The following is a 23,063-nucleotide window of genomic DNA, read 5'->3' on the forward strand; positions in this document are numbered from 1 at the left end:
TGTTACCACCTCGAGTAATGCAGAGGGACACATGCTTACCAGATGGTGTCATAACCTCCCAGGGAGGTCCCTCCTCCTGGCTGCTGGGTGTAGGCAGAAAGCACTGCATTGCACAGGGAGATGTGAACTGGCCAGAACCAAGAGCTGCTGCTTGGAGCTTGTGGGCACTGGCCTAAAGGTAAAAGTGCTTTGGGGAGGAATAAGGAAGAAAACCCAAACCTTCCAGAAAGCCAAAGGTCAAACAAAGGGAGAAGAGGATCCTTCAGCCAACCTGCAGCAGAGGAATCAGCCTTGAGATGTTTCAGAGAGCTCAGAAGGCAGCAATGTACATGACTAAGAGCTGAGAACCACTCACCCAAAGCAGAGACCCTTCTCCACGTCACTGGGTCTTTGAAGGAACAGCAGCCCAACCCTTGACAGGTTGTCCTGAGCCTCCAACCCCTTCACAGGTAACTGAGCATCGAAGGGGCAGCACTAAGCTTGGCCCTGAGCAAAATCCCCTTCCAAAAGAACCCTGTCTTAAACACAGAGGCTACTGCTAGACTAACACTAGTAAGAGCCTGCTGTCAAGCTGCCCATCACCCTACCTTTCCCCCTCTTTGTTTCAACAAAGATTTACAGGACAGTTAGATCAAGAGTGTAATGGCAAAGGGATGAGCCACATGCAGTCATTCAAAGGGAACACCGAAAGCCAGGCTGAGGGATGGGTTATCCCCTTGGACTGCATGGAAAAGGGAAGTGGGTTAAACACACTGAGTTACCGTACATTGTGTCTTAAGAAACCTGGGATTTAGCAACAGGGCACCAGAGAGAAACAGTTGCATTCCCAGGTGAGGGAACCAGCCAGCAGAGCCAGGCTGAGCCTATGCCCAGCCCAGGAGAGCAGCTGGAGCAGTGGGAACCTGCAGCCCAACTGCTGGGACAGGGTTCCAGGGCTGGTTTGGTGGCAGCATCAGTAGCTACACTTGTCCCTTCCTGTGTTCTGAGACAGGAACTCCCTTTGAGCCAGGCTTCTGCTTCTGTGTCAGGTGCAGCTGATCCTCTTCCTCCCCGTGCCTGGAGCAGGGGAGTGGCAGGGGCTTTGCAGGGGGCACTGGACAGTTCGGTTCTGTGGAAGCAGAGGAAGCCGGAGCAGTGGGAGCTACAGCCTTCAGCTGCCTTCTGCTTGGCCTCCTGCACACAGGAGCCCAGCAGTCAGGAAGCAAAGATCTTGCGGCAGGAGGCAGCCACATTGAGCTGCTTCAGCATCAGGGGCACATTCTCCTTGTTCTCTGGCCCAGGCTGAGGGGGCTGATGGCGGAAGTAGCAGGCTCTGCAGACGGAGTGGTACTTGTCTGCTCCTCCAATCACCTCAACCTGGCAGGAAAAATGGGGGAGTGACTGCAGAGCTCAGCTCCCCTGAGAAGATCCCTCCAGAACAGCAGGACTGGCAAGGTGAAGCTACTGCAGGGCTTTCTCTTCCAAGGGAATCCTAGACTGGTTTGGGTTGGACCTTAAATCTCATCCAGCTCCACTCCTCTGCTACGGGCAGTGACCCCTTCCACTGGAGCAGCTTGTTCCAAGCCCCTGTGTCCAACCTGGCCTTGAGCACTGCCAGGGATGGGGCAGCCACAGCTTCTCTGGGCACCCTGTGCCAGCGTCTCGGCACCCTCACAGGGAAGAGCTTCTGCCTAAGAGCTCATCTCAGTCTCCCCTCTGGCAGGTTCAAGCCATTCCCCTTGGCCTGTCTCTACAGGCCCTTGTCCAAAGCCCCTCTCCAGGTTTCCTGTAGCCCCTTTAGGCACTGGAGCTGCTCTAAGGTCTCCCTTTAAGGAGCCTTTTCTTCTCCAGGTTGAACCAGCCCAGCTCTCTCAGCCTGGCTCCTTAGAACTCACCTCCCTCTCTGCTCCCAACCTCTTTGTGTAGGAGGCCTCTCGGTAGCACTCCATGCACACAGCATTCAGCTTCACCACACTCTCTGCCAGCGGCACCAGGTTCAGGATGCTCCCGAAGGCCTGTGCCAAGAGAGCAGGATGGTTCTGTTGGATGGTTCTATGAGGGGGTCAAAGCAGCCGCTGTACTAAAAAAATGTCTTACCTTTCTCTGGAAAGTGCCATCAAGAGCAGCAACTATGATGGTTTTTCCAGTGTTGGCCATCATCTCACAGAACTCCACAATGTCTGGGAACTAGAGGGGGTACCGAAACAGTGTAAGGAGTAAGAAGGGGCAGTACTCTGCTCAGGATCCAGCAGCACAAGGCACAAAATAAAATGGAGGCATGCTGCCTACCCCTAAAATGGGCTCCAGCCCCCCTGTCCTCAGCCTGCAGGAAGGACAGCCTTTGACTGTACAAGCACAGGGGGATCAAATAGCCCCAGGGTATTCCTCCCCCTATTCCCCCCGAGGATTTAGACCCTGGGCTGCACGGGGGAACTCCCATCCTGCAGAGCTTCCCAGGACCTGCCCTGGCACTTACAAACTGGCCCTCATCGATGCCGATGACTGTGGAGCTCAGCGCCTCCTGGTACACGTCCTTGAGGAGACAGGCTGGCACGGCCTCCATGGTGTTCCTTGGGAAGGGAGAGCAGGTGAGGCCCGCAGCCGAGCTGCTGGGCCCGCAGCGGGGGTGCCCCTGCTGCAGGGACTCACTTGTCGTGCGTGGAGACACCGGAGGACCCGTAGCGCGTGTCCTTGGCGTATTTCACCAGGAGGCAGCGGTACTGAGCGAGCTGGAACCGCCGCACCCGCCGCATGAGCTCCGTGCTGCGGGAGAGACGGCGGTCAGCGGGACCGGGGCCGTCCCCTGAGCCCCACACAGGCCCCCTCCTGCTCCCGCCCGCCCCCGGCCTACCTCTTCCCGGAGAACATGGGTCCGAAGATCACCTGCGGCAGAACCGGGTGTCAGCGGCTGCAGTCCGCGCGACGGAGCCCCATAGGCAGCTCCCGCGCCCCGCCTGGCGCTGCCCCGGGCCCCCCCGCAGCCCGGCCACAGCACAGACCCCCCCCGCCCCCGCCCCCGCCCCCGCCCCCGCTCCCGGTACCTGGATCTGCCCGCGCGGGCGGCCGGGGGAGCCGGGGTGGACCCCGGGCACCGTGAGGCAGCTCATGGCTGCGCTCACCGACCGACTGACCCCGGGCACCGCTCCACCGCCCCGCCCCACGGCCAATCAGAGAGGCCTCCCGCCCCGGCTCCGCCGCGCCAGCCAATCGGAAGTGTCTCTCGCCGCGCCTCGGGCCAATGGCGGCACAGGCGCGAAAATTCTTTTTTCCCCTCTGAGAGCCCGCGCCTTCCCGGCGTGCACCGCGCGCCGCACTGCGGTGACGTCATCGCTCTGCCCGCCCGCCAGGTACCCCCGGCCACACCCCCCGGGCGGCCAATGGGAGCGGAGCTGCCCCGCCCGGGGCTCCGCCCCCGTCACGTGCTCCGGCCCCACCTCCCGAGGTGCCAATGGGAGCTGGACGGCCCCGCCCCCGGGCGGACCTGGGACCGGGACCGGGACCGGGATCGGGATCGGGATCGGGATCGGGATCGGGATCGGGATCGGGATCGGGATCGGGACCAGGATCGGGACCGGGATCGGGATCGGGATCGGGATCGGGACCGGGACGGGGACCGGGACCGGGATCGGGATCGGGATCGGGACGGGGACCGGGACCGGGACCAGGATCGGGACCGGGACCGGGATCAGGACCGGGATCGGGACGGGGACCAGGACCGGTCCAGGCCGCAGCATGGGCGGGTGGTGGGACATGGCCGCGGAGGTGGGTCCGGGGGGTGGGCAGCGCACGGCTCCCGCCGGGTTGCGGGGTCGGGGCGCCTCGCCCGGTCCCCGCCGCGCCGCAGCCGCCGTGCCCCGCAGGAGCTGGAGCAGCAGTACTCCCCCAGCCGCTGGTCTCCCCGCCTGGGCCCCGACGAAGTGATCCAGGCCCACCTCGCGGCGGCGGCGGCAGGTGAGGAGCGGGCTGCCCGGTCCGGGGGGCCGGGACCGGGAGCAGGAGCGGGGCTGACCCAGGCGCCGTGTCCCTTCTCCCACAGGAACCCAGCGGGCCCGGGCTGGCGCGCAGACCTCGCTGCACGTCCCTTACGGAGACGGGGACGGCGAGAAGCTGGACATGTACCTCCCCACGGACCCGTCTGGAAGTAGGTGACGGGCAGGCCGTGGCAGCGGTGGTGGGCGGGGGCTGTGACCCCTGCTCACCCCGGGCTGTGCTGCACAGCCTTCCCTGTCCTGGTCTATATCCATGGTGGATACTGGCAGTGCCTGAGGTGAGGCAGGCTGTCGGCGAGGGAATCCCTTGGGAAGGGAGTCTCCAGACCCCGTTACTGCTTCCCTCCTCATGACACCGGGCTTGTTCTCGGTATGCTGGGTCTGGACCCAGAGACCGCGACCCCCACAACCTGGCCACCTTCTGTTTCCCTGCAGTAAAGACGAGTCAGGGTTTGCTGCCCCCTCGCTGGTGTCACAGGGCGTGGGGCTGGTGGCCGTGGGCTACGACATCGCTCCCAAAGGTAGGTGCTGGCCGGGAGAAGCTGTGGGTGCCTCTGCTAGCTCCATGCCCTCCTGACGCTCAGCTCTGCCCAGGACACATGGACGCCATGGTGCTGCAGGTGCGGCGCAGCATCGCCTTCCTGGTGGAGCGCTACGATAGGATCAGGTGGGCTACAGGCCACCCCCGGGCCCCTCTGCCCCACCAGCACAGCTGGCATCTGGTTGTCAAGGCAAACTGTGCATGTGGTGGTCCCTGCACGGGGTTTGGTGGGGGCAGCCGACCCCTGAGCTGTGATGGGGCTTTGACAGCTCAGTCTGAGCGCTGGGCAGCACCAGTGGCTGTGGTGCCTTTGTTGCGGTGTGAGGTGTCAGCCGATGGACTGAGAAATGTGTTTGGGCTGTGTTTGGATTGTGGCGCTTGTGGAGAGAGCAGGGTGTCCCCAGGCTCCTGTCCCACTGGCTCATGGCTCCCTCTCTGCAGAGGCATTTATCTGTGTGGACACTCAGCGGGGGCTCACTTGGCAGCCATGGTGTTGGCCACGGACTGGACGGAATACGGTGTGGTGCCAGATATCAAAGGTAGCAGCACCATGTCCAGGCACAGGGGCTCAGAGGGAGATGGTGTCTACACCCAGGAAGTGGTGTCTCTGTTGCCTATATGGGGCTGTGGGAGCTGAAGGAGACAAGTTGCCCAAGCTGATGTCAGCCAGGACATGCTGGGAGTGTGGGACTTGGCTCCTGGACAAGCTGCCCCTGTGCCCACCAGCCACTCTCTGAGGTCTGGGATGTGACACGGGCACAAGAAAAGTGGTCTCACAACCCTTCACCCTCCTCTGGCCCAGGAGCTGTGCTGGTGAGCGGCGTGTACGACCTTGAGCCCATCCTGCACACCTATGTGAACGATGCGCTTCATATGAGCCGGTGAGCGGGGCTGTGCCCTCTGCCTGCCGGGGCACGTGGCTCAGTACACGGGGCTGCGGCCACTGCCACCGCGGTGTCTCCTCAGGGAGGTGGCCCAGCGGAACAGCCCCCTGCTGCACATCGCCCCTGCAGCACCTGCGGCCGCAGCCTGCAAGGTGCTGGTGGCCATGGCCCAGCACGACTCCCCTGAGTTCCGCCGGCAGTCGCGGGAGTACGTCCTGGTGAGCGCCGGCAGGAGCCGGGACCCGCCCGGCTGGGAGGAAGGGCTCGGGTGCTGTGTCAGCAGCAGTCCTGCTGCTGTGGGGGATGACAGCGGCTCGGCTCGGGGGGATGCTCATCCTTGAGGAGCAGTGATTCCCTCTGCTGATGGGGGACGGGTCCCTCCCACCAGTGCCTCTCTCTCTGCAGGCCCTGCGTGCAGCTGGCTGGTCCGTCTCCATGCTGGATCTTGCCGGCGTGGATCACTTCGACATTGTTGAGAAGCTGTCTGAGGACAGCTACATCCTCACTCAGGTAGGGGAAGAGCCCCCATCCTCCCTTCCCTCCAAGCACAGCCAAGATTGCACAGCCCGGGGGGCTGTGCTGAGGGGAGTGCTCCCTGCATATGGGTGTGGGGCTGCAGCCTCAGGCCTTCAGGAGCAGAGGAGTGGGGCCAGGCACTGCTCACAGGGCTCCACTCCTCATCTCAGGTGATTCTGAACATGATTTTGAGTGCCTGATGGCATGGCGGGAGCAGAGATGGGAAACAGCCCTGTGCATACCCAGCCCTGCTGCCCTCCTCTCTGGCTCCCTGTCTGCCCTCCTCCCTGGGCTGATGCCTGCAGCCAGGCAGGGGGCTGGATCAGGGGAGCACCAGTTACTACCGGGGATAGCATTCCTTTGCTGGGGTGTTTCTGCCCATATGAAGTGCGTGGAGCTGGCAGACATGGTGGGCTATGTCTGGACAAAGGGGTGATGATGTTTCTTCCCTTTAAACTGCTTATTGCCAACACAAAATAAACAAGGAATAACTGCCGCCTGGGTGGAACTACTTCCTGGGGAGCTGGGGCTGTGCTAAGCCAGCAGGTACCTCCGGGCTGTGATGATGTCCCTGCTGCACAGTCAGGAGAGCTGCACACCTGGGAGGAAACACCCTGCGCAGCCACAGCGCTGCCAGAACATGTTTATTCCATGCCCTGACCATCCCTCGGGATCTGCCTCTCCACTGCAGCATCCTCACACCCATGCAGTGCACGTGAGCCAGGCACAGCGTGTGGCCTTGGGGTGGGGGGTGTCTGGCTCCACCTTTGGGTGCTCTATGGGACCCAGGTTACAGTAGCTAAGCTGCTGCAGGACCTAAAGGATGCCCTGAGGATGTGTTTGCTGGGTGACCCGCAACGCAGGGACCCTGCCTCTGAGGGGACCAAGTGGCGGAGTGTGCTGTGGGCTCCCAATGTTACCTCTGGATGTGTCTGTGAAGATGCTCCCACTGCTAGGCAGGCTGGGGTATCCCCTGGGCTGGGCTCACACTGGCTTGCGGGATGAATGCTGTGCTGCAGATGCTGTGGCTGGTCCCAGCACCTCAGCTGCCAGGACAGGGCTGGGGGGATGCTCAGGCTCCCCTTGCACTCGGAGGGGTTGGGCGCAGCCCCAGGGTCAGCTTCTCCTGGCACTTCCTGGCCACAAACTCCAGCTTCTTCTTTGCAAGCTCGGTGTCGCGGGCCGAGATGTCGCAGTGCCAGACAGCGCGCACGGTGTGTGCCGACCAGGGGAAGAGCAGGACACTGACAGCGTGGCCAGTCTGGGCCAGCTCCTCCTCGCTCACAGCCCGCAGGTGCTCACAGAGCTCCACAGGGGATGGGTAGGCCCCGCTGATGTTCACCATCACAATGTTGGTCTCCACCGCCGTGAGGTTGACAGAGCAGAGGGGCGAGTTCAGCTCCTGAATGCCTGTGGGAGGTAGGGGTGGCAGGCACCGAGCCCAGTGGCTGGATAACCGGGAGGGGAGGCTGCACTGGTCTTGGCTGAAGGAGGGGCCCTTTGCCCTCCCCTCTGTGTGGCACTGTGGGCACAGGCACAGCATTGTCCTGGCACTCCAGCCAGGCAGGGACCGCAGCATCATCCTGGCCTGGCGGGAGAAACAGCCCAGGGAAGGTGCCTGTGCCGCTGTCCTTCAGCAGTGCCGGGTGCGCTGGAAGGGGTGGCGAGGCCATGCCAACCCAGCAGTGCAGCAGCACAGGGAAACAGAGAGCAGCATTAGGCTGCTTCTGCCTGCGCCTCCCGCCATGCAGAGGGCCCCCAAGATACCTTCAGCAAAGCGCCAGGCATTGTCGTGGTCCCTGCGCAGCGTCACCCCCATGCGCTCAAGGCCAACAAGGGCTGCAGCTGCCAGCACTCCGGCCTGCCGCATCCCACCACCCAGCAGCTTCCGCATGCGCCAGGCGTCGGCGACAAAGTCCTTGCGCCCAGCCAGCACTGCACCAGCTGGGGCACCCAGGCCCTGCTGAGACACCAAGGGGTGACCGGGGCTGCCCCTGCTGGGATGTGCCCAGGGACACCCCAGCCTGCAAGCTGGGTGCTCCGTCCAGTGCCCCTGAATACAGGCAAGGCCCCAGTGAGCACCTTGGAGAAGCAGAGGGCCACGGAGTCGCAGTGCTGGGTGATCTGAGCTGGCTCCATGTTCTGTGCCACTGCCGCATTCATCAGCCGTGCTCCATCCATGTGCACCTGCAGCCCGTAGCGGTCAGCGAGCCCACGGACCTGGGAGGAGGCACTGAGCTGGAGGGACCTCTGGGCCAGCCAGCGCCAACACAAGCCACGTTCTGAGCTCTGGTGTCCCTGTGGTGCACCCTGCCAGCACCAGCAGCCGGCTCTGGCTGTGGACTTGTACCTGCTGGAGGTAGGCAAGGGGCAGCACCCGGCCCCCAGCAGAGCTGTGCGTGTTCTCCAGGCACACAAGCTCGGGGCGCGGGTGGTACCGGCTGCCGTGGGCCTCACGGATTGTCAGCTCCAGCAGCTCCAGGTCGAAGGTGCCATCGGGCAAGTCCGGCAGCGCCTGGGAGTGGACACCAGCGACCTGCGCTCGGGGCAGGGCAGAGCAGAGCTGACCGGGGACGGGGACGGTGCCCGCGGCTCCCAGCCCAGTCCCACTCGTGGCCCGGGTGATGCCGGTGATGTTTCCGCGCAACCCAGCGAGGGCTCCTCCGCCGAGCGCGGCGCCGGCAGCCAGCGGAGGGCAGCAGCAAGCCGCCCTCCCGCCCTCCCCGTCTGCGCTGCCGGTGCCACCGGGGCCGCCCCGTCCGCGGCACCCACCTGCGCGACCCCGCCGTGCTCGTAGACGTGCAGATGGGAGTCCCGGCCCAGGATCACCTGAGCTCCCCGGCGCTGGCAGTGGCACATCACTGCGAGGGAGAGCGGCCGTGAGCGGGCAGCACCCCGCTGGCACACGAAGGCTGATTGTGCAGCACAGCAGGAAGGTCCCAGCACCGCAGCCTCCTGCGGGCACCGGGCGCCTGCTCTGTCCCCCAGGTGCTGGGAGTGTTGGAGGTGAGGATGTACTGGGAGGGGCACGGTTCCCGCATCCTGGTGCACACAGGAGGCCAGGGCTGGAGCAGGTCCCACGCTCCCAGGCAGCACATTGTGGACCCTGGCCACAGAAAGGCCGGGAAGCAAAGCAGGTAAAAGTTAACATAGCAGGGCAGAGGCCACACATGGGACTGACCCAAGGCAGGGGGGGGTTGCTTAGCAGGGAGCAGTTCCAGAGTCCAAACAGAGTTGTGCTGCTACAGATGTGAGGTAGAGGGGGCTGAGAAAGGGGTGAGGAGATGCACCTAGGTCAGGGAGGACCTGCTGCCCACAGCTCTGTCCTGTGGCCACCTGAGTGACTTCCCTAGCAAAAGCAGGGCTCTCCTTGGACCTTGGGGAGCAGAAGGGCTGTTCTCGCCTTCTGCACCCTCCATGGGCTCAGGGCACAAATCTGCCCCTGGGTTTGTGACCTGGCTGTCCAGGGCCACACAGGGGCTAGGCACAGCCCCAGCACTCACCAGCAATGAGGTTCGCCATTGTGGCCGTGGGCACAAACAATGCCTCCTCCATGCCCAGGGTCCCCGCGGCCAGGCGCTGCAGCTCTGCAGGAGGGAGAAGCACCGGGATCCTGGGGGGGGGGGGGTGTCTGCTGGCTCTAGGGGGTCGATAGGGAACCCCACAGGCCCAGGCTGCTGCCCCCAGCCTCGGAGAAGCCCCCTGGGGCTCCCCATCCCCACTGCCCTTGACTTTGGGTGGCTGCAGGCAGGGACCCCACCGTTAACCGTCGGGTCCTCCCCGTAGTCGTCGTCGCCCACGGCGGCGCGGGCCATGGCGCTGCGCATCGCCGCGCAGGGCTGGGTCACGGTGTCGCTCCGCAGGTCCACAACGAGCGGCGGGAGGCGGGGGGGACCCCGCGGCTGCACCGAGCACATCCCAGCCCCCGCCGCGGGCAGCCGCCCCCACCGCAGAGCGCCCCGCGCCGCCAGCATCGCCGGGACCGCCCCGCCGCAAGGGCTCACGGGCGGAGGGAGGGGCGGGACCGGGATCGGGATCGGGATCGGGATCGGGATCGGGATCCGCGGTGCGGGTTGCGCGACCCGCAGGGGCGGCCGGGCACAAGGCAGCGGGCACCTCCCGGGGCTGCCCCGCAGCGCGGCCCCTCCAGGCCCCCATCCCTCCATCCTCGCTCCTGCCTGGCCTCTGCCCAGTGCCCACCGCAGCCCTGAGACACGGTCGGGGGTGCTGGACACGGGTGGGCGCTGCTGCAGCCCCCGGCTCGCCCGCGGGCCCCTGTTTGCCAGGAGCACCCATCCCGGGTGTCCTGCCGGAGGGACCCGTGCCCCCTCGGCCTTGGCTCCGTGAGGACACACACGTCCCATGGCACCATGTGCTGGACGGCAATGGCTCCTGCCACACCGCCAGCAGGGACAGTGCAGGGTGACCTTGCGGCTGGGAATTGGCTCTGGCTTCTGGCTGCATCTGCCCTGGAAGCAGCTGACGTCCTGTGCAGCGCAGGCAGCGCGTCCGGCAGCTCCACCGGTGTTGGCTGCAGAGCTCCACAGCTCTCGGCACTCTGCCTGCACTGGGGGGGCACCAGCACCTGGCAGAGATCGCTGGAACAGGGGAGCATGTGCCCAGCACAGCAGCGAGACTCCCCCCCCCCCCCCCCTCCCGGTGACACACTGGGCTGGACCAGCCAGAGGCTGGTGAGGCTCTGTGGGGCAGACCTGATCCATGATCATGGGGCTCTACTGGGAGGGGCTACACCACAGCCCCTGCTACACCTCTGCCTTCTTCCTCCCTTCACCATGTGCCAAACACATGGCCTAGGACACCCCAGCTCTCCCCCCCCATCTGAGAGCCCCCTACCACTGCCCTGGCTGGCTGCCTGTGCCCTGCCTGCATCCTGCCTGTACCCCTACACCCTTCCTGAACCCTGCCTGCACCCCTGCACCCAGGGCCTCATCACCACTGCCTGCTGCAGCCCTGCTGTCAGACCCTCAGATGAGTGATCCATAAACAGTCAGTCCTTCACAGAGACGTTTTTCACACGCAGGGCCACATGTTAACAGTTTTTCTTTATTTACTGCCTCCATTTCCTCTTTGTTCCAGGAACTTGTCCTCCAGCTTCAAGCTGCTCATGATTAGGCAAAAAGGCCTCTAATCTCCCCGATCTGATTTACCGTCACTGAGAGCAGACGCTTCCCGTTACTGGCCCTGGACCTAGAAGCACGGACAACTGAGCTGTGCCGGCTGCCGAGCCCAGCCGAGCCTCCCCAAAGCTGCCCCGCCACACGCGCTGCCTTCCCAGCAGCTTCCTCTTCCAGTAAGCCCTGGGCAGCCCAGCCAGGCACGCTGCAGGTGACAGGCTGAGGAGGGAAGTGCAGCCCTGGGGCCCTGAGCCTGGGACCCCACTGTATGTGGGGCAGCTGCCCTGAGGTGGGGCAGGCTCCAGAGCCGCTGTCTCCACTGCCTTGGGAAGTAGAGCATCCCTAGGCCTCCCCATCTGCTCACCCACTCATCCTCTCCTGCTGCTCCCAGCTGCGGTGGCCCTGGAGTGCCCCATGGGTGCGGGGAGCTTCCATCTTGGCCATTCCTCTCATCTGAGCCCCTCAGGTGCTGGTGCTGGAGAGCTGAGGGGGGTGGCTCTGGCTGCGCAGCTCCCTCTTTCCAGCCCAGGCAGGGGCTCGCTGCTGGGAAGCAGCTGCATCCTCGGCAGGGCCCGAGCGTGGCACGGCCTCCTCCGCAGAGCCCCACGTCCTGCAGCCCCGCTCCTTTCCTGGGAGCTCCAGGCTGGGACGGGCCTCGGGGTGACCCCGCTGCGGCACCCGGAGAGCTCCCCCGGCAGGGCTGCGGTGGGGCCGGCACTGGGGCCCACGGGCGGGGTTGGCCAAGTCAAGGCTTGCGGGCAGCGCGAGGGCAGCACCGGGGACTCGGCCGTCACCTGCCGGCGCCACCGCGTGAACGCGGGGCCGAGCTCAGGCTCCCGCGGAGCCTCCCCGGGGCTAAGATTAGAAGCCGAGGCCGGGCCGGGGAGCGCAGCCGAGGAGGGCGAGGATCGGGTTTCCCCCCACCCCGCCCTCCCTGCCACAGAGCTGGCAGCCGCCGGGACGATTCCCGGAGCCGGCCGGGCTCCCCCTGCCCCGGCCCCACCGGCAGCCCCAGAGCAGCCGCTGCCAGGCCCTACCCGCGACACGTCCCGGCCCCGAGCGCAGCGTCCCCTCTGCAGTGCCTCAGGAGAGGCTGCAGGACGGGGAGCACGGGGTCGAGCACCAGTGTGGCTGTGCATCCTCGGACATCACTGGGATGAGGCTCAGGGAGCCCTTCCCAAGCACTCGTGGCTGCCCCGGGAGCAGGGCTGGCACTTGGCCCCCAGCATCTCAGCAGAGCCGGGGGGCTGCGGGCAGGGGCTGTGGGCACAGGACTGCCCTTGGTGCAGGCGGTGAGCTGGGTGTCTTGTGCTGGGTGCCTCGCGCTGGCCACGTGCCCGGCAGCGACCCTGAAGTGCTCGCCATGAGCTTGGGGACATTTTCCTGCCAGGCTTCCTTGGCCCCGCGGTGGCCCTGCCTGCACTGCCTGCGTGGCAGGCACCATAGCTCATCCTCGTGGGCTGGGGCTGGCCACCCTGTAGGGTCTGCTCCCAGCTGGGCAGGGGGAGCCACTATCAATCATCCCTGGAGGGGAAGGAGCCGTGGAGCCAAGTGATTTCCTACTGTCGGGAACTGTGGAGCGATGCCTGGAAGCGCTGGGACGTGCTGGGCTCCTGGCTCAGCCTGCTGGCGGCACAGCCAGGCCTCCCCTGTGCTGTGCCACGCTGTGGTCAGTGCCAGCCTGTGCTGGAGACGGCACTGAGGAACTGGTGCTGCCCTCTCCACCAGCGCTGGTGTCCTGGTGCAACGCTGCTGTTCATGTGTTGGGCACACCTATACTGGCGGCTGCTCACACACGACACCCAACGGGCCTGAGCCCAGAACAAACCCCTCGATGGCCTCACTGGGATGCACCTGCCAGGTCTGGTGGAGTGGCACTGCCAGGGTCAGGGCTGGTGAAGGTGGCCAGTGCCATGCGAGGTTCGGCTGTGGCTCTCACACCGCTGTGGTCCAGGGCCGTCTGCTCCCCACGGGGCACTGGTGTGGGACACGGTGGGCAGAGCTGCTGCGGGTGGCCGTAGGTGCCTGGGTCCCGGGACTGGCCTGGCCCCAGTGGTGGGGCCGCGGGCAGGGGCAGCTCTGTGAGGGTCCAGGGGCTCCGGGAGCAGAGCACCATGTCCCACCGTGCGGACAGCGAGCCCCGCGCGGGCCGGCGGAGTGGCCGGTGCCGGCCCCGGTCCTGGAGCCCGTTGGGTGCTGCCGGTCCCGGTGCCGCGGGCGGTGCGGGGCCGGCCGGTTCCCCCGTCCCCAACCTGCCGGGGCCGCTCGGCTGACCCCTCCCTCCGCCGGCAACAACTTTTCCAGTAAAACCACCGCAGAAATCCCGGCTTCCCGACAGGACCGCCCCTCGGCCGCCGGGGGGGCGCGGGCCGCCCTTAACCCTTCCCGGCCCGGCCCCGCCGCCGCCTGACGCCCCCCGCGCTGTCCCGCCCGGTGTCTCCGAGCCCCCGGGACCCGGCGCCCCGTGGCGCCGCGCTGGGGGCTCCGGCCGCGCGCCCCGGTTCAGCGATGCCCCTGCCCTGGCGTGCCGGGGGCGAGGGGTGGCAAAGCTGGAGCGCCCAGACCCGCCGTGCTCGGCGAGCTGGGCACAAAAAGGAGCCCTGGTCCGGCGGGACGTGGCACCCGCAGACTGCCCAAGTGTCACTCGACTGGAGGGAGACCCCTGAGCTCGTAGTGCCAGCGGTGCAGCTCGTTCTCCTTCCCAAGGGGCAGCTGACGTGAAGGGAACAGGACTCAACCCTGCCATGGGCAGAAGTATCCCAAGGTCCAAAGAGCCGGAGAACTGACTGGGAAACAGCCTCTTTCCAAGGGGGACTGTCCCCAGTGATGCATGAGGGTGGGCAGTGCTGGGGCCATGCAGCCAGAGCCCTTGCTTGGGTGGACACCCACGGCTGGGCCTGGACGTGGTTCCAAGCTGTATGTCCCTGGGCTGAGGAGGGGGAGAAGAGACCACTGCAGGCGGGTGGTGAGGAGGGAGCAAGTGGCTGCCGTGTTCTTGCTGGGTGGGACGCAGAGACGTGGCAGATTGGGGTTGGATCCACGGGATGTGCGCTGTGACAAGGAATAGTGCAGGGGCTGGGCAGGACCCCTCGGTCCTGAGCCCTGGTGCTGGGAGTGGCTCCTGGAGCACCCTGGCCGGCTGGGGCTGTGTTCCTCTGGGGTGCTGCCTGCCAGGGGGGCAGAGCCAGGCACTGGGCACTAAGAGCTGTGTGGCCATCCTTGGCCATGCTCTGCCTGCTGCCAGCCCCAGCCCCACGCTGGCTGCTGCACTGGCCGAGTCAGGGCTGAGGTAAGTGCTGTAATTGTTTTCTCTGTGGCCCGAGATGAATAATTGAGAGGTCTTTGAGGAGAATTAATTAGCCCTGTTATTGGCAGCAAATGCTTCTCTCCAGATGATGAAATAGATCCTGAGCCACCCGTGGGGCAGGCAGATGAAGGTCACTGAGGCTGCTCTGGAGCTTGGCAGTGACAGATCCATGGGCCGGCCCTTCTGGTGCCCTGTAACCACCATGGGGCAGGCGCCGGCTCCCATTGCCTCCCGGCAGCACCATGTGCCCAAAGCTCACTGTACCCATGGCAAGTGCTTTGTTCAGGGGACCCTCTGTGAGTGAGAGCAGAGGCACCGAGGGGCAGGATCCTGCCCCCGCCCCATGCAGAAGCTCCTTCCAGGCTGCTCTGGACTGGCGAATCCTTCTGGACAGCCCCAGCCGGCTCTGGCAGAGCTCTCCCCCAGGCCATGGCACAGCACAGGGGGGCTGGCCCCATGCAGAGAAGCAGGAGTGAGCCATGAAGCCCTTTGTCTTCTCAAAGCTGTCAGCTTTGAAGGGCAGCAGTGCTGAGCCTGCCCTCAGTCACCCACTGCAAGCTCACCAGTGGACCTGTGTCCCCATGAGTCACTAGTGCTGATGAGGACATGCAAGGACAGATCCCAATGCTGTGGTGTGGAGCCTTCTGCCCCCCACCATGTCCTTGTGGCTACTGCTTCCTCCCAGCTCACAGCCCATGCTGGGGGCTCCTGCCTTGTGCAGACCCTGCTACATCCCCTTGTGTCTCCTTCCTCGGGGCTGCCGCGGTGGTGCCAGCTTGGAGGCTGTGGCCTGTGCTTCCTCCTCTTCTCCTCCTTGTCCTTCTCCTCCTCCTCCTCCCCTGGGCATGAGGCAAAGGGCCCTGCAAGGCCAGAAATGCTTAAACAAGGATTTCCTTGTTGCTGCACGAACTGTTTGCCTTGCTCCCAGGCCAGCGTTAATGAGGTTTGGCAGGAGGCACCGGCAGCCCCAAACATTGGATTTCTATAAATCAACCTAGTGCTAATGCGTGGGGCTTGCAGGGGTGGAGCTGCCGGGACCTGGTGCACAGGACAGCAGCCAGCAGGCGGCTCAGGGTGGCCATGGAGCTGCTCAGCATCTGTGTGTGGGACCGCAGGGGAGGGGGGGGAGCAGTGTCCCAGCCTGCGGGGCCGCAGGTGCTGTGCGGCACAGTGCTCGGGGCAGGCTGGGCTCAGTAACCACAGACCCTGGGGCCATGGGAGCCCCTCTGGGCCTTGAGCAGCTCCCAGGGGAGCTGGAGGCAGCCCCAGGCACAGAGCATCCTGTGAGGGCAGAGGGATGCGACCGAGGGGCTGCGGCAGTTCCCAGCGGGAAGGTCAGGGCGGCCCTGGCTGCTTCCAGGAATGACAGAAAGTGTAAAGCAAAATAAAGCAGCTTCCCACATCTGCCGCGTGCTGATCCCTCCCCACATACCCCAGCCCCGGAGAGCCCGTTGGGTACTCAGCGAGCAGCTTTGCCCCCTGCCTGCCTTGCCCATGTCGCACGCGCTGCGTCCCCAGCCCTGAAGCAGCCTCGGTCATGCAAAGTAGCACAGGCAAATGCGCCAGCGCTCCGGGAAGCATCGCTGCGGCTGGTGGCTACCGGGAAGCAAGGCTGTGGCAGGGCCAGCACACGGGCCTGCTGCACCAGAGCTGCCCATGGCACCCTCATCGTGCTGGGCTGGCCTGGAGCGGCTGTCCCTTGGACACTGGCTGTGCCATGCTGTGCATGGCTGGGAGACTCACTGGGACACCTGGAGTGGGGCACAGAGGAGATTCCCATCAAGGGCTCTTGCAAATGGGCTCTCACAGGTCCTGCTCCCTTCGGGTCAGCCCTGTGTCCAGGAAAGCAGCTGCTGGGAAGCAGGACCCGTTACCTCTGGTTTCCCACCGCACTGTGCTCCCTTGCCAGTGCAGGGCTGCGGGCAGCTGGGCTCTTTGCTCCTCTCACCCATGGGCTGGAAGCGGCACAGCCTGTTCCCCCAGTGCAGGGGCTGTGTTGGGTCCTGGGCTGGGCCTGGGGCAGGGGCAGCCCCGTTACCGCAGAGGTGTGGGAGAGCAGCGGGGCTGCCTGGGAAGAGCCACCAGCCCCGAAGGTGACATTTCGGTTCGTGCTCTGAGTGCACTTCCCCTCATCAAGAAACCTCTGCTCTCGCTCTGAGAGTTTCTGCAGCATGTGGAAACCGAGAGAACCACTGCCCACCCAGGGTCACCCCTGCCTGACGGGAAAGCCCTGGCCCCCTCCTCACCAGCCATAACCTGGTACCAGGCTGCAGCAGCCCATGTGGATGCTGTCCCCCCATTCAGCAGCAGCCCCCTGCAGTGACACCACACAGGATGGCACCAGGATATGACATGCCTCTGCCCTGGCAGTGTCCCGCATCTGCTCCGGTCACGCTGGGTTGTCTCCAGCGCTATGGGGGTGGGATGTGCCCGGTCGGATGCTACTGCTAAGATGATGTGGCCACTGCATCTGGGACCTTCTACTTCACCTGTTGGCACCTGCCTGTGGGTGTGAGCACAGTGGGGTGCTTTGAACCACAGTGGTGGGCTCCGAACTGCAGTGGTGGGCTCTGAACCACAGTGGTAGGCTCCGAACTGCAGTGGTGGGCTCTGAACTGCAGTGGTGGGCTCTGAACCGCAGTGGTGGGCTCTGAACTGCAGTGGTGGGCTCTGAACTGCAGTGGTGGGCTCTGAACTGCAGTGGTGGGCTCTGAACCGCAGTGGTAGGCTCCGAACTGCAGTGGTGGGCTCTGAACCGCAGTGGTGGGCTCTGAACTGCAGTGGTGGGCTCTGAACCGCAGTGGTGGGCTCTGAACCGCAGTGGTGGGCTCTGAACCGCAGTGGTGGGCTCTGAACCGCAGTGGTGGGCTCTGAACTGCAGTGGTGGGCTCTGAACTGCAGTGGTGGGCTCCGAACTGCAGTGGTGGGCTCTGAACCACAGTGGTAGGCTCCGAACTGCAGTGGTGGGCTCCGAACTGCAGTGGTGGGCTCTGAACCGCAGTGGTGGGCTCTGAACTGCAGTGGTGGGCTCCGAACCGCAGTGGTGGGCTCTGAACTGCAGTGGTGGGCTCTGAACCGCAGTGGTGGGCTCTGAACCGCAGTGGTGGGCTCTGAACCGCAGTGGTGGGCTCCGAACCGCAGTGGTGGGCTCTGAACCGCAGTGGTGGGCTCTGAACCGCAGTGGTGGGCTCCGAACTGCAGTGGTAGGCTCCGAACCGCAGTGGTGGGCTCTGAACCGTAGTGGTGGGCTCTGAACCGCAGTGGTGGGCTCTGAACCGCAGTGGTGGGCTCTGAACTGCAGTGGTGGGCTCTGAACCGCAGTGGGGGTTCTGAACCACATCTGGGGAGCTCTGAACTGCAGCTGAGCACCGCAGCGACAACCCATCGGCGGCAGCAGCTATGCGGTGCTGAGTGCAGGGGGCACTGGTGGGACCCACTTATGGGGCAGCCGTATGGGACATGCACAGCTCTGTGGGTGGGGGCACCTGTGCCATGCTGGGGACATGGGCTTGTCCTGGCGTCCTCAGCAGCTCCAGCACTCCCAGGGCCCTGCTCCTCGCCTCATGCTGGTGCCTGCACCCTCGGCAGCTGTGGCTGTGGTGAGGCTGGGGCTGGGAACAGGAACCCCAGCAGGAGGTTGTGCAAGGAGGAGGGTCCCGGCACAGCCCTTACCCATGTCGAAACTCCACTGGCTCTTACAGAAAAGCCCCTGGGCAGAATTCCTGACAGGGGTGATTCATTCCCCGCTGGAAGCGATGACTTTGTGTCTCCAGTAAACCCTCTTCAGCCCAGCAGGCTACAGGGCAGCAGTGCCCCAGTGCCCTCACCATTGCCAGCACATGCTCTGGGGTGCCAGGGCTGCCCTCAGGCCCGTGGGCAGTGCTGGGTGCCAGGTGCCGGGTGCTGGGGTGCTGGGGTGCCGGGTGCTGGGGTGCAGGTGGCTGAGAGCCACTGGCAGCAGAGGGGTGGGTGCCATGCACAGAATTGTGCCCCAGCTCCTGTCCCCGCGGGGCTGCCCCTGCCCCGGCTGCCACCCGAGCCTGGTGCTGCGTCCAGGTACTTTGGGGGTCCGTCCCCACCAGCGAGGGCGCACGGGACGGCCCTTTCCAGGAAGCGTGCGTGAGGGCAGCCAGGCTGCAGAGTTCCCGACAGCAGCTCTGGTTTTAATAACAGCAAATCAATGGATGCCCGATTCCGGCCAGAGCAAACCCCTGCGCTTCCTGCCCCGGCCTCCCCGGCCGCTGGCTTCACTGCAGGGCAGAACCGACCAGGGTGGGCTCCCTGAGCCTGGCGACTGCACGGGCACTGCCGGGCACTGCTGGCCCACGCCTGCTTCACCCTGCACCGCGTGGGAGGGCCCGGGTCCCCCCTGCCCCAGCGAGCCCTGGGCTGTGCCCACCGTGCACGGGCTGCTCCGTGGACGGGCATTCCCATCTGGTCCCGCAGCCCTGTGCTGTGATTCAGCCTCCCTTCCCCGCGGGTTTGCACAAACCTCCCGCTCTCTTTGTGCTTGTTTTGAGAACAGATTAGTCATGGCTCTTAGCTGGCTTCCAGCAAACTGCACAACAGCACCATGGAAAAACGAGAACAGCAAAGTGATGACTCAGCAGGGCTCACGCTCCTGTCCCTTGGGTGCCAACTGTCCCCTGCTGCTGCACAGCCCCGGGCATCCATGGGGACCCCCAGTGGGTGCAGCAGCAGGGCCAGGGTGGGTGATGCAGGGAAAGAGCCCGGGGCAGAGCTTGCCAGGAAGCAGCAATGGATGAGCAGGGGCTGAGTGGGGGATGCCAGGTCCCTGGGGGTGACGGGCCCTGCAATGCAGCCTCTGCCCCATCCCGGAGCCTCATCCTGCACCCAGCAAGTGGCGGCTCCCCTCCAGCCTGCTGGCACCTCACTGCCCCCGGTGGAAGCATCCCAAGGATGGAGCTCGGCTCAGCATCAGCGAGGCCGCACGGTGCAGGGGCTGCTGTGTGCAGGGGCTGCTGCGGTGCAGGAGCTGCTGGGACCCCGCTGGAGCCGCAGGGATGGGGATTCCAGTCTTTGGGCTCAGCAGGCACTGGGGCCCTCCCGGGTGGCACCTGTGGCTGGGGCCGTGCCAGTGACAGGAACGCTGGGGCGGGCCCTTCCCGTACCTCACACCTCGCTCAGCAGCTCCCACTGCCCTGCCCTGGCCGGCTGCCCGGTGGCACGGTGCACTGCCAAGCCTCCCTGCCAGGTGGCTTTATCGTGATCCCACGGCGCTGGACACCAGCTGGTGCCGGCTGCCAAGGATGAACAATGTAATTGCTGGAATTACAGTAAAATGCTCCCATTCCCACTCGTTAAATGCTGAAACAGGGCCCTTGAGTCCTTCTAGGGAACATCTGCTCCAGCTGTGCCCTCTGCCAGTCACATGCCCCATCCTTGCCCATCGTGGTGCTGCCATCACCCATCGCCACCAGCCTGGCTGAGGAGCTGTTCCCTGCTGATGGGACCCAGGAGCCGTGGGACAGGCACAGCCCTTGTGGGCACCTTTGGGTCCCCAGCACTGTGCGCTAGGGCACACAGCTGGACAGGGAACAGCAGCACCCACCCCACAGATGTGGGTTCCATGTCCTGAAGCCCCATCTCCAGCTGGGTGTGCAGCAATGCTTCTGCTGCTGCTGCTGCTGCTGCTGCTGTTGCTGCGCCGGGGCTGAGCCAGGGCTGATACGAGGCCAAGGGATGCTCCAGGGCTGGGGTTTGGCACCTGCCCATGGCTGCTCTGCTGAGGTCATGCGAGGACTCTGCACTGTGCCGGGCAAGCACACCCAAGGCAGCTGGCAGCCTGGAGCACCCACGGGGACCTCCCGTGTTGTGCCACTGGTGTGCCCGTGCCAGCAGTGACCACAGTGGTGGTCAGTGCCTCACTGCTCCCCGTGAATGCAGGTGCAAGAGTGGCCCAGACCCAGACCTGGCTCTCTGGCTTGGGGGCAGGAGGGGGCTGACCCAGGGAGGGCACAGGATGGGGCCTGCCCATGTGCTGGCACCCACAGCCTGTCCCGGGCATGGCACAGGCACTGTTTGGCAGCAGGACCCTCTCCCCTGGCGCAGGAGCAGGGCCGGGGCTGCCGGGAGCATCACGCGAGCATCCATCCACCCAGCGCCCCCGGCACCGGGCTGCTGCTTCTCCGCCTTGGCTGTGTCCCAGCTGAGGTCCAGGAGGGGGGGGCTGCGGCTGCCATTGCCGCAGCAGCGTGGCCTTGTTTGCAGCCCTCTCTGAAATGTCAGGACTTCCCTTGGGCTGCGGCAGCCGCTGCCGGGATGAAAACTTCCTCCGGGGTTGAGGAAACTTGCGGGGGGGGGATTCCCCTTGGACCTTCCTCCTCTGTGTGGGCAGGGAGGGCTCTGCCCGCGCCGGTGGTCGGAGGGTGCAGGACTGAGCCTGGCGGCCCCAGCTGCGGGGCAGGGGCAGGGGCAGCGGCTGCTCCCTCGCAGGGTCCCTGGGGCGGGTGAAGGGTCCGGGCCCCTCACAGGCAGCGGGACCCCCGCGAGCAGGGAGCCGGTGGAGGTGGCTGGGGCGGGGGAGCCAGGGCAGCGCAGCCCCGCTGAGCTGCTGACGGAAAGAGTGAGGAATCCGCAGCGGCTGGCTCCCTGCGGGATGACTATGGTCTGGCTGGAGAAGCAGCAACAGAGCGGGGTTTCCATGGGGATGTACACAGGCCTCTGGGCTCGCCTGCATCCCAAAATACACCCTGGCCTGGGCACAGGGTCCTGCTGCTGCTCTGTGCTCCCTGCCTGCCCGGGCTGGGAAGAGCCAGGGCCCGAGCCAGGCACACGATGTAGGGGGGCAGGCCAGCCCCTGCAGGTCCACCGGTCACCAAGGCTCTGCCACCTCTGCACCAGTGATGGGATGTGTTACAGCCAGCTGGGGCTGGGGCCTTGTGGCACACCACAGGGCATGTGAACCTGCCCAGGGCAGAGGGCGAGGTGAGGGGATGCTGTGGGACCAGAGGGATCCCACAGGCCCCAGGGACATGCATCTGCAGGGCTGCACATCCCGGCTCCCCTTCCAGAACAGGGACCCGTCCCCATCCCTTTCCTGCACCCAGGCAGCTGACGCCAGCCCTGGGCTGTGCCGCAGAGCCCGAGCTCGTGCTTCCCAGCAGCATTCCGTGGAGCAGATGTCTCAGTCCCTGTTCCCAACCATCCCTGTGGGCCTGGCTCGCAGAGGAATTGCTATGTAAGGAGCAGGTGGTGCCGTTTACAGTAAGTCCCCGACTGCTGTACAGCCCTTTCCTGCATCCGACTGGGAAAGGTGGCGGTGGATGTGGGAACGTCCTGGAGCTGCAGAGCGGGGCAGGAGGAAGTGCGTGAGGGTGTGACATGGGGTCAGGGTGTTCGCAGCGAGCTCCCTGCCTGGCCCTACTGCTGCCGGTGCTGCCGCTCGCTGCCACCACCCTTGGGTGACCGCCAAGTCCTGGGTGGCAGGACAGGAGATGGTGGTGGCCATGCGGGGCCACCTCTGTCCTGCTGCAGGCTGTGGGTCGTGCCTGGTCCCACGGCTGCTCTGTCCCATGCTGCATGGGGCTGGTGCCTGCAGTGCAGTCTGCCCTGCTTGCACATCCCGCCAGGAAGGACCCAGTGTGGCCCAGGGACAAAAGTGCTCCAAGCAGGAGGGTCCCATTCTGGCATGGCCACTGCTCCCATGAAGGGAGTGGGATGCTCCCTCACACCAGGGGCATCTGTGGGTCCCGGGGTGGGGGTTGGGTGCCTCTGGTTCTTTTCTGCTCCCCAGGGATGGCCCTGGCTGTGTCCAGATGTGCTTTGCCGTGTGGCTGGGTACCCACAGCAGACCCTGGCCGAGCCCCCCTGAACACCGCTGCCTGCAGCTACCACAGGCTGCAGTTGTTTCCTGTTTTGGGTCTGCAGATGCTGGTACACACCAGAGCAGATTTCCTGCACCCCCTGACCCCACAGGGCTCGGGTTTGCCGTCCCAGCAGCACTTCCTTCTCATGCCAGTAACAAGCCAGCAGTGTGGTGGGAAGCATTGGTGGCTGCTCTGTGTCTCCCTGGGCAGGCAAGCCTAGCGCAGGACGTCCCCTGTTACTGTCCCACTCGGTGGGCAGCCTCCTGTGCCCGTCTGGTGCCCAGCCCCAGGGGACACAGGGTGGGGGGGAGCTGCCGGACCACAGTGCCCCAGCCCTGCTCCCAGCCCCCTGTGCTCATGCATCAGTTCCCATCTGGTTCCCAGCACCACCACAGTGACAGGGTTTAATCCGCACCGAGGACACGCTCCCCAGGCAGGGAGCCCCCTCGGGTGAGTTCAGCGGCTGAGAGGAACTGGCAGCCCATGACACACTCCATCAGGCGCTCATGAAACCCGGGGCCAAGTCCACTCGGCTCCTGTGGGGAAGGCGGGAGGTTTGTGAAAGCCGGGGCAGGGATTTGCCGCTGGCCGCTGCGTCAGCGCTGCCGCGCGCCTGGGCTTCTTCCAAGAAAGCCGTGGGGCTGGCGGAGCTTCCCGGATTCTCGGCTCAGCAGTGGGCTGCAGGCACGGCCAGAGCAGGACGGGAGAGGCCCTGAACGCAGTGGATGGGGCCCTGCTGGGAAGTGGCGAAGCCAGGGGTGCTCCTGCAGGGATCGGGGTCCGGCCAGGGGTGTTGGTCAGTGCTGTCACAGGCAGCTCAACCACCCTCCCCAGGGCAGCTTCCCAAATCTGCCCCCCCCCCGTGGGGTACTGCAGAGCCATT

At 65.2% G+C, this 23,063-nt stretch overlaps 4 protein-coding genes across 10 annotated transcripts in view; 2 read left to right on the plus strand and 2 right to left on the minus strand.

Moving 5' to 3' along the window:
- ARL16 (ADP ribosylation factor like GTPase 16) overlaps window positions 1-23,063 on the plus strand; it is a 251,534-nt gene that overhangs the window by 12,567 nt on the left and 215,904 nt on the right. The window lies entirely within an intron of this gene.
- TK1 (thymidine kinase 1) lies at window positions 768-3,105 on the minus strand. The gene is made up of 7 exons (XM_057409647.1): window positions 3,021-3,105; window positions 2,831-2,862; window positions 2,629-2,742; window positions 2,456-2,549; window positions 2,077-2,166; window positions 1,875-1,994; window positions 768-1,356 (listed from the first exon to the last, which is right to left on the minus strand). Exons 1-7 carry the CDS (start codon window positions 3,084-3,086, stop codon window positions 1,195-1,197), a joined length of 678 nt encoding a protein of 225 aa, XP_057265630.1. The 5' UTR covers window positions 3,087-3,105; the 3' UTR covers window positions 768-1,194.
- Window positions 3,631-6,178, plus strand: AFMID (arylformamidase). Of its 3 annotated transcripts, XM_057409641.1 has the most exons (11): window positions 3,631-3,741; window positions 3,840-3,930; window positions 4,016-4,120; window positions 4,198-4,246; window positions 4,404-4,489; window positions 4,563-4,635; window positions 4,951-5,048; window positions 5,312-5,390; window positions 5,476-5,611; window positions 5,799-5,903; window positions 6,080-6,178. In XM_057409641.1, the coding sequence occupies exons 1-11, from the start codon at window positions 3,712-3,714 to the stop codon at window positions 6,107-6,109; spliced, it is 882 nt and encodes a 293-aa protein (XP_057265624.1). In that variant the 5' UTR covers window positions 3,631-3,711; the 3' UTR covers window positions 6,110-6,178. The 3 variants fall into 3 exon arrangements, with proteins under 3 accessions (XP_057265624.1, XP_057265626.1, XP_057265625.1); XM_057409643.1 differs by lacking the exons at window positions 4,563-4,635; window positions 4,951-5,048 and having other exon boundaries at window positions 6,080-6,141; XM_057409642.1 differs by lacking the exons at window positions 4,404-4,489; window positions 4,563-4,635 and having other exon boundaries at window positions 6,080-6,140.
- Window positions 6,912-9,889, minus strand: LOC130599284 (uncharacterized). Of its 5 annotated transcripts, none has more exons than XM_057409634.1 (7): window positions 9,670-9,889; window positions 9,413-9,496; window positions 8,682-8,770; window positions 8,260-8,424; window positions 7,992-8,129; window positions 7,677-7,869; window positions 6,912-7,319 (listed from the first exon to the last, which is right to left on the minus strand). In XM_057409634.1, the coding sequence occupies exons 1-7, from the start codon at window positions 9,881-9,883 to the stop codon at window positions 6,982-6,984; spliced, it is 1,221 nt and encodes a 406-aa protein (XP_057265617.1). In that variant the 5' UTR covers window positions 9,884-9,889; the 3' UTR covers window positions 6,912-6,981. The 5 variants fall into 5 exon arrangements, with proteins under 5 accessions (XP_057265617.1, XP_057265616.1, XP_057265619.1 ...); XM_057409633.1 differs by having other exon boundaries at window positions 8,260-8,445; XM_057409636.1 differs by lacking the exon at window positions 9,413-9,496.

This window comes from Pezoporus wallicus, unplaced genomic scaffold (genome assembly GCF_028554395.1).
Source record: "Pezoporus wallicus isolate ANWC-B61680 ecotype Strahan unplaced genomic scaffold, APGP_CSIRO_Pwel_v1 contig_12974, whole genome shotgun sequence".
Taxonomy (NCBI): domain Eukaryota; kingdom Metazoa; phylum Chordata; class Aves; order Psittaciformes; family Psittacidae; genus Pezoporus; species Pezoporus wallicus.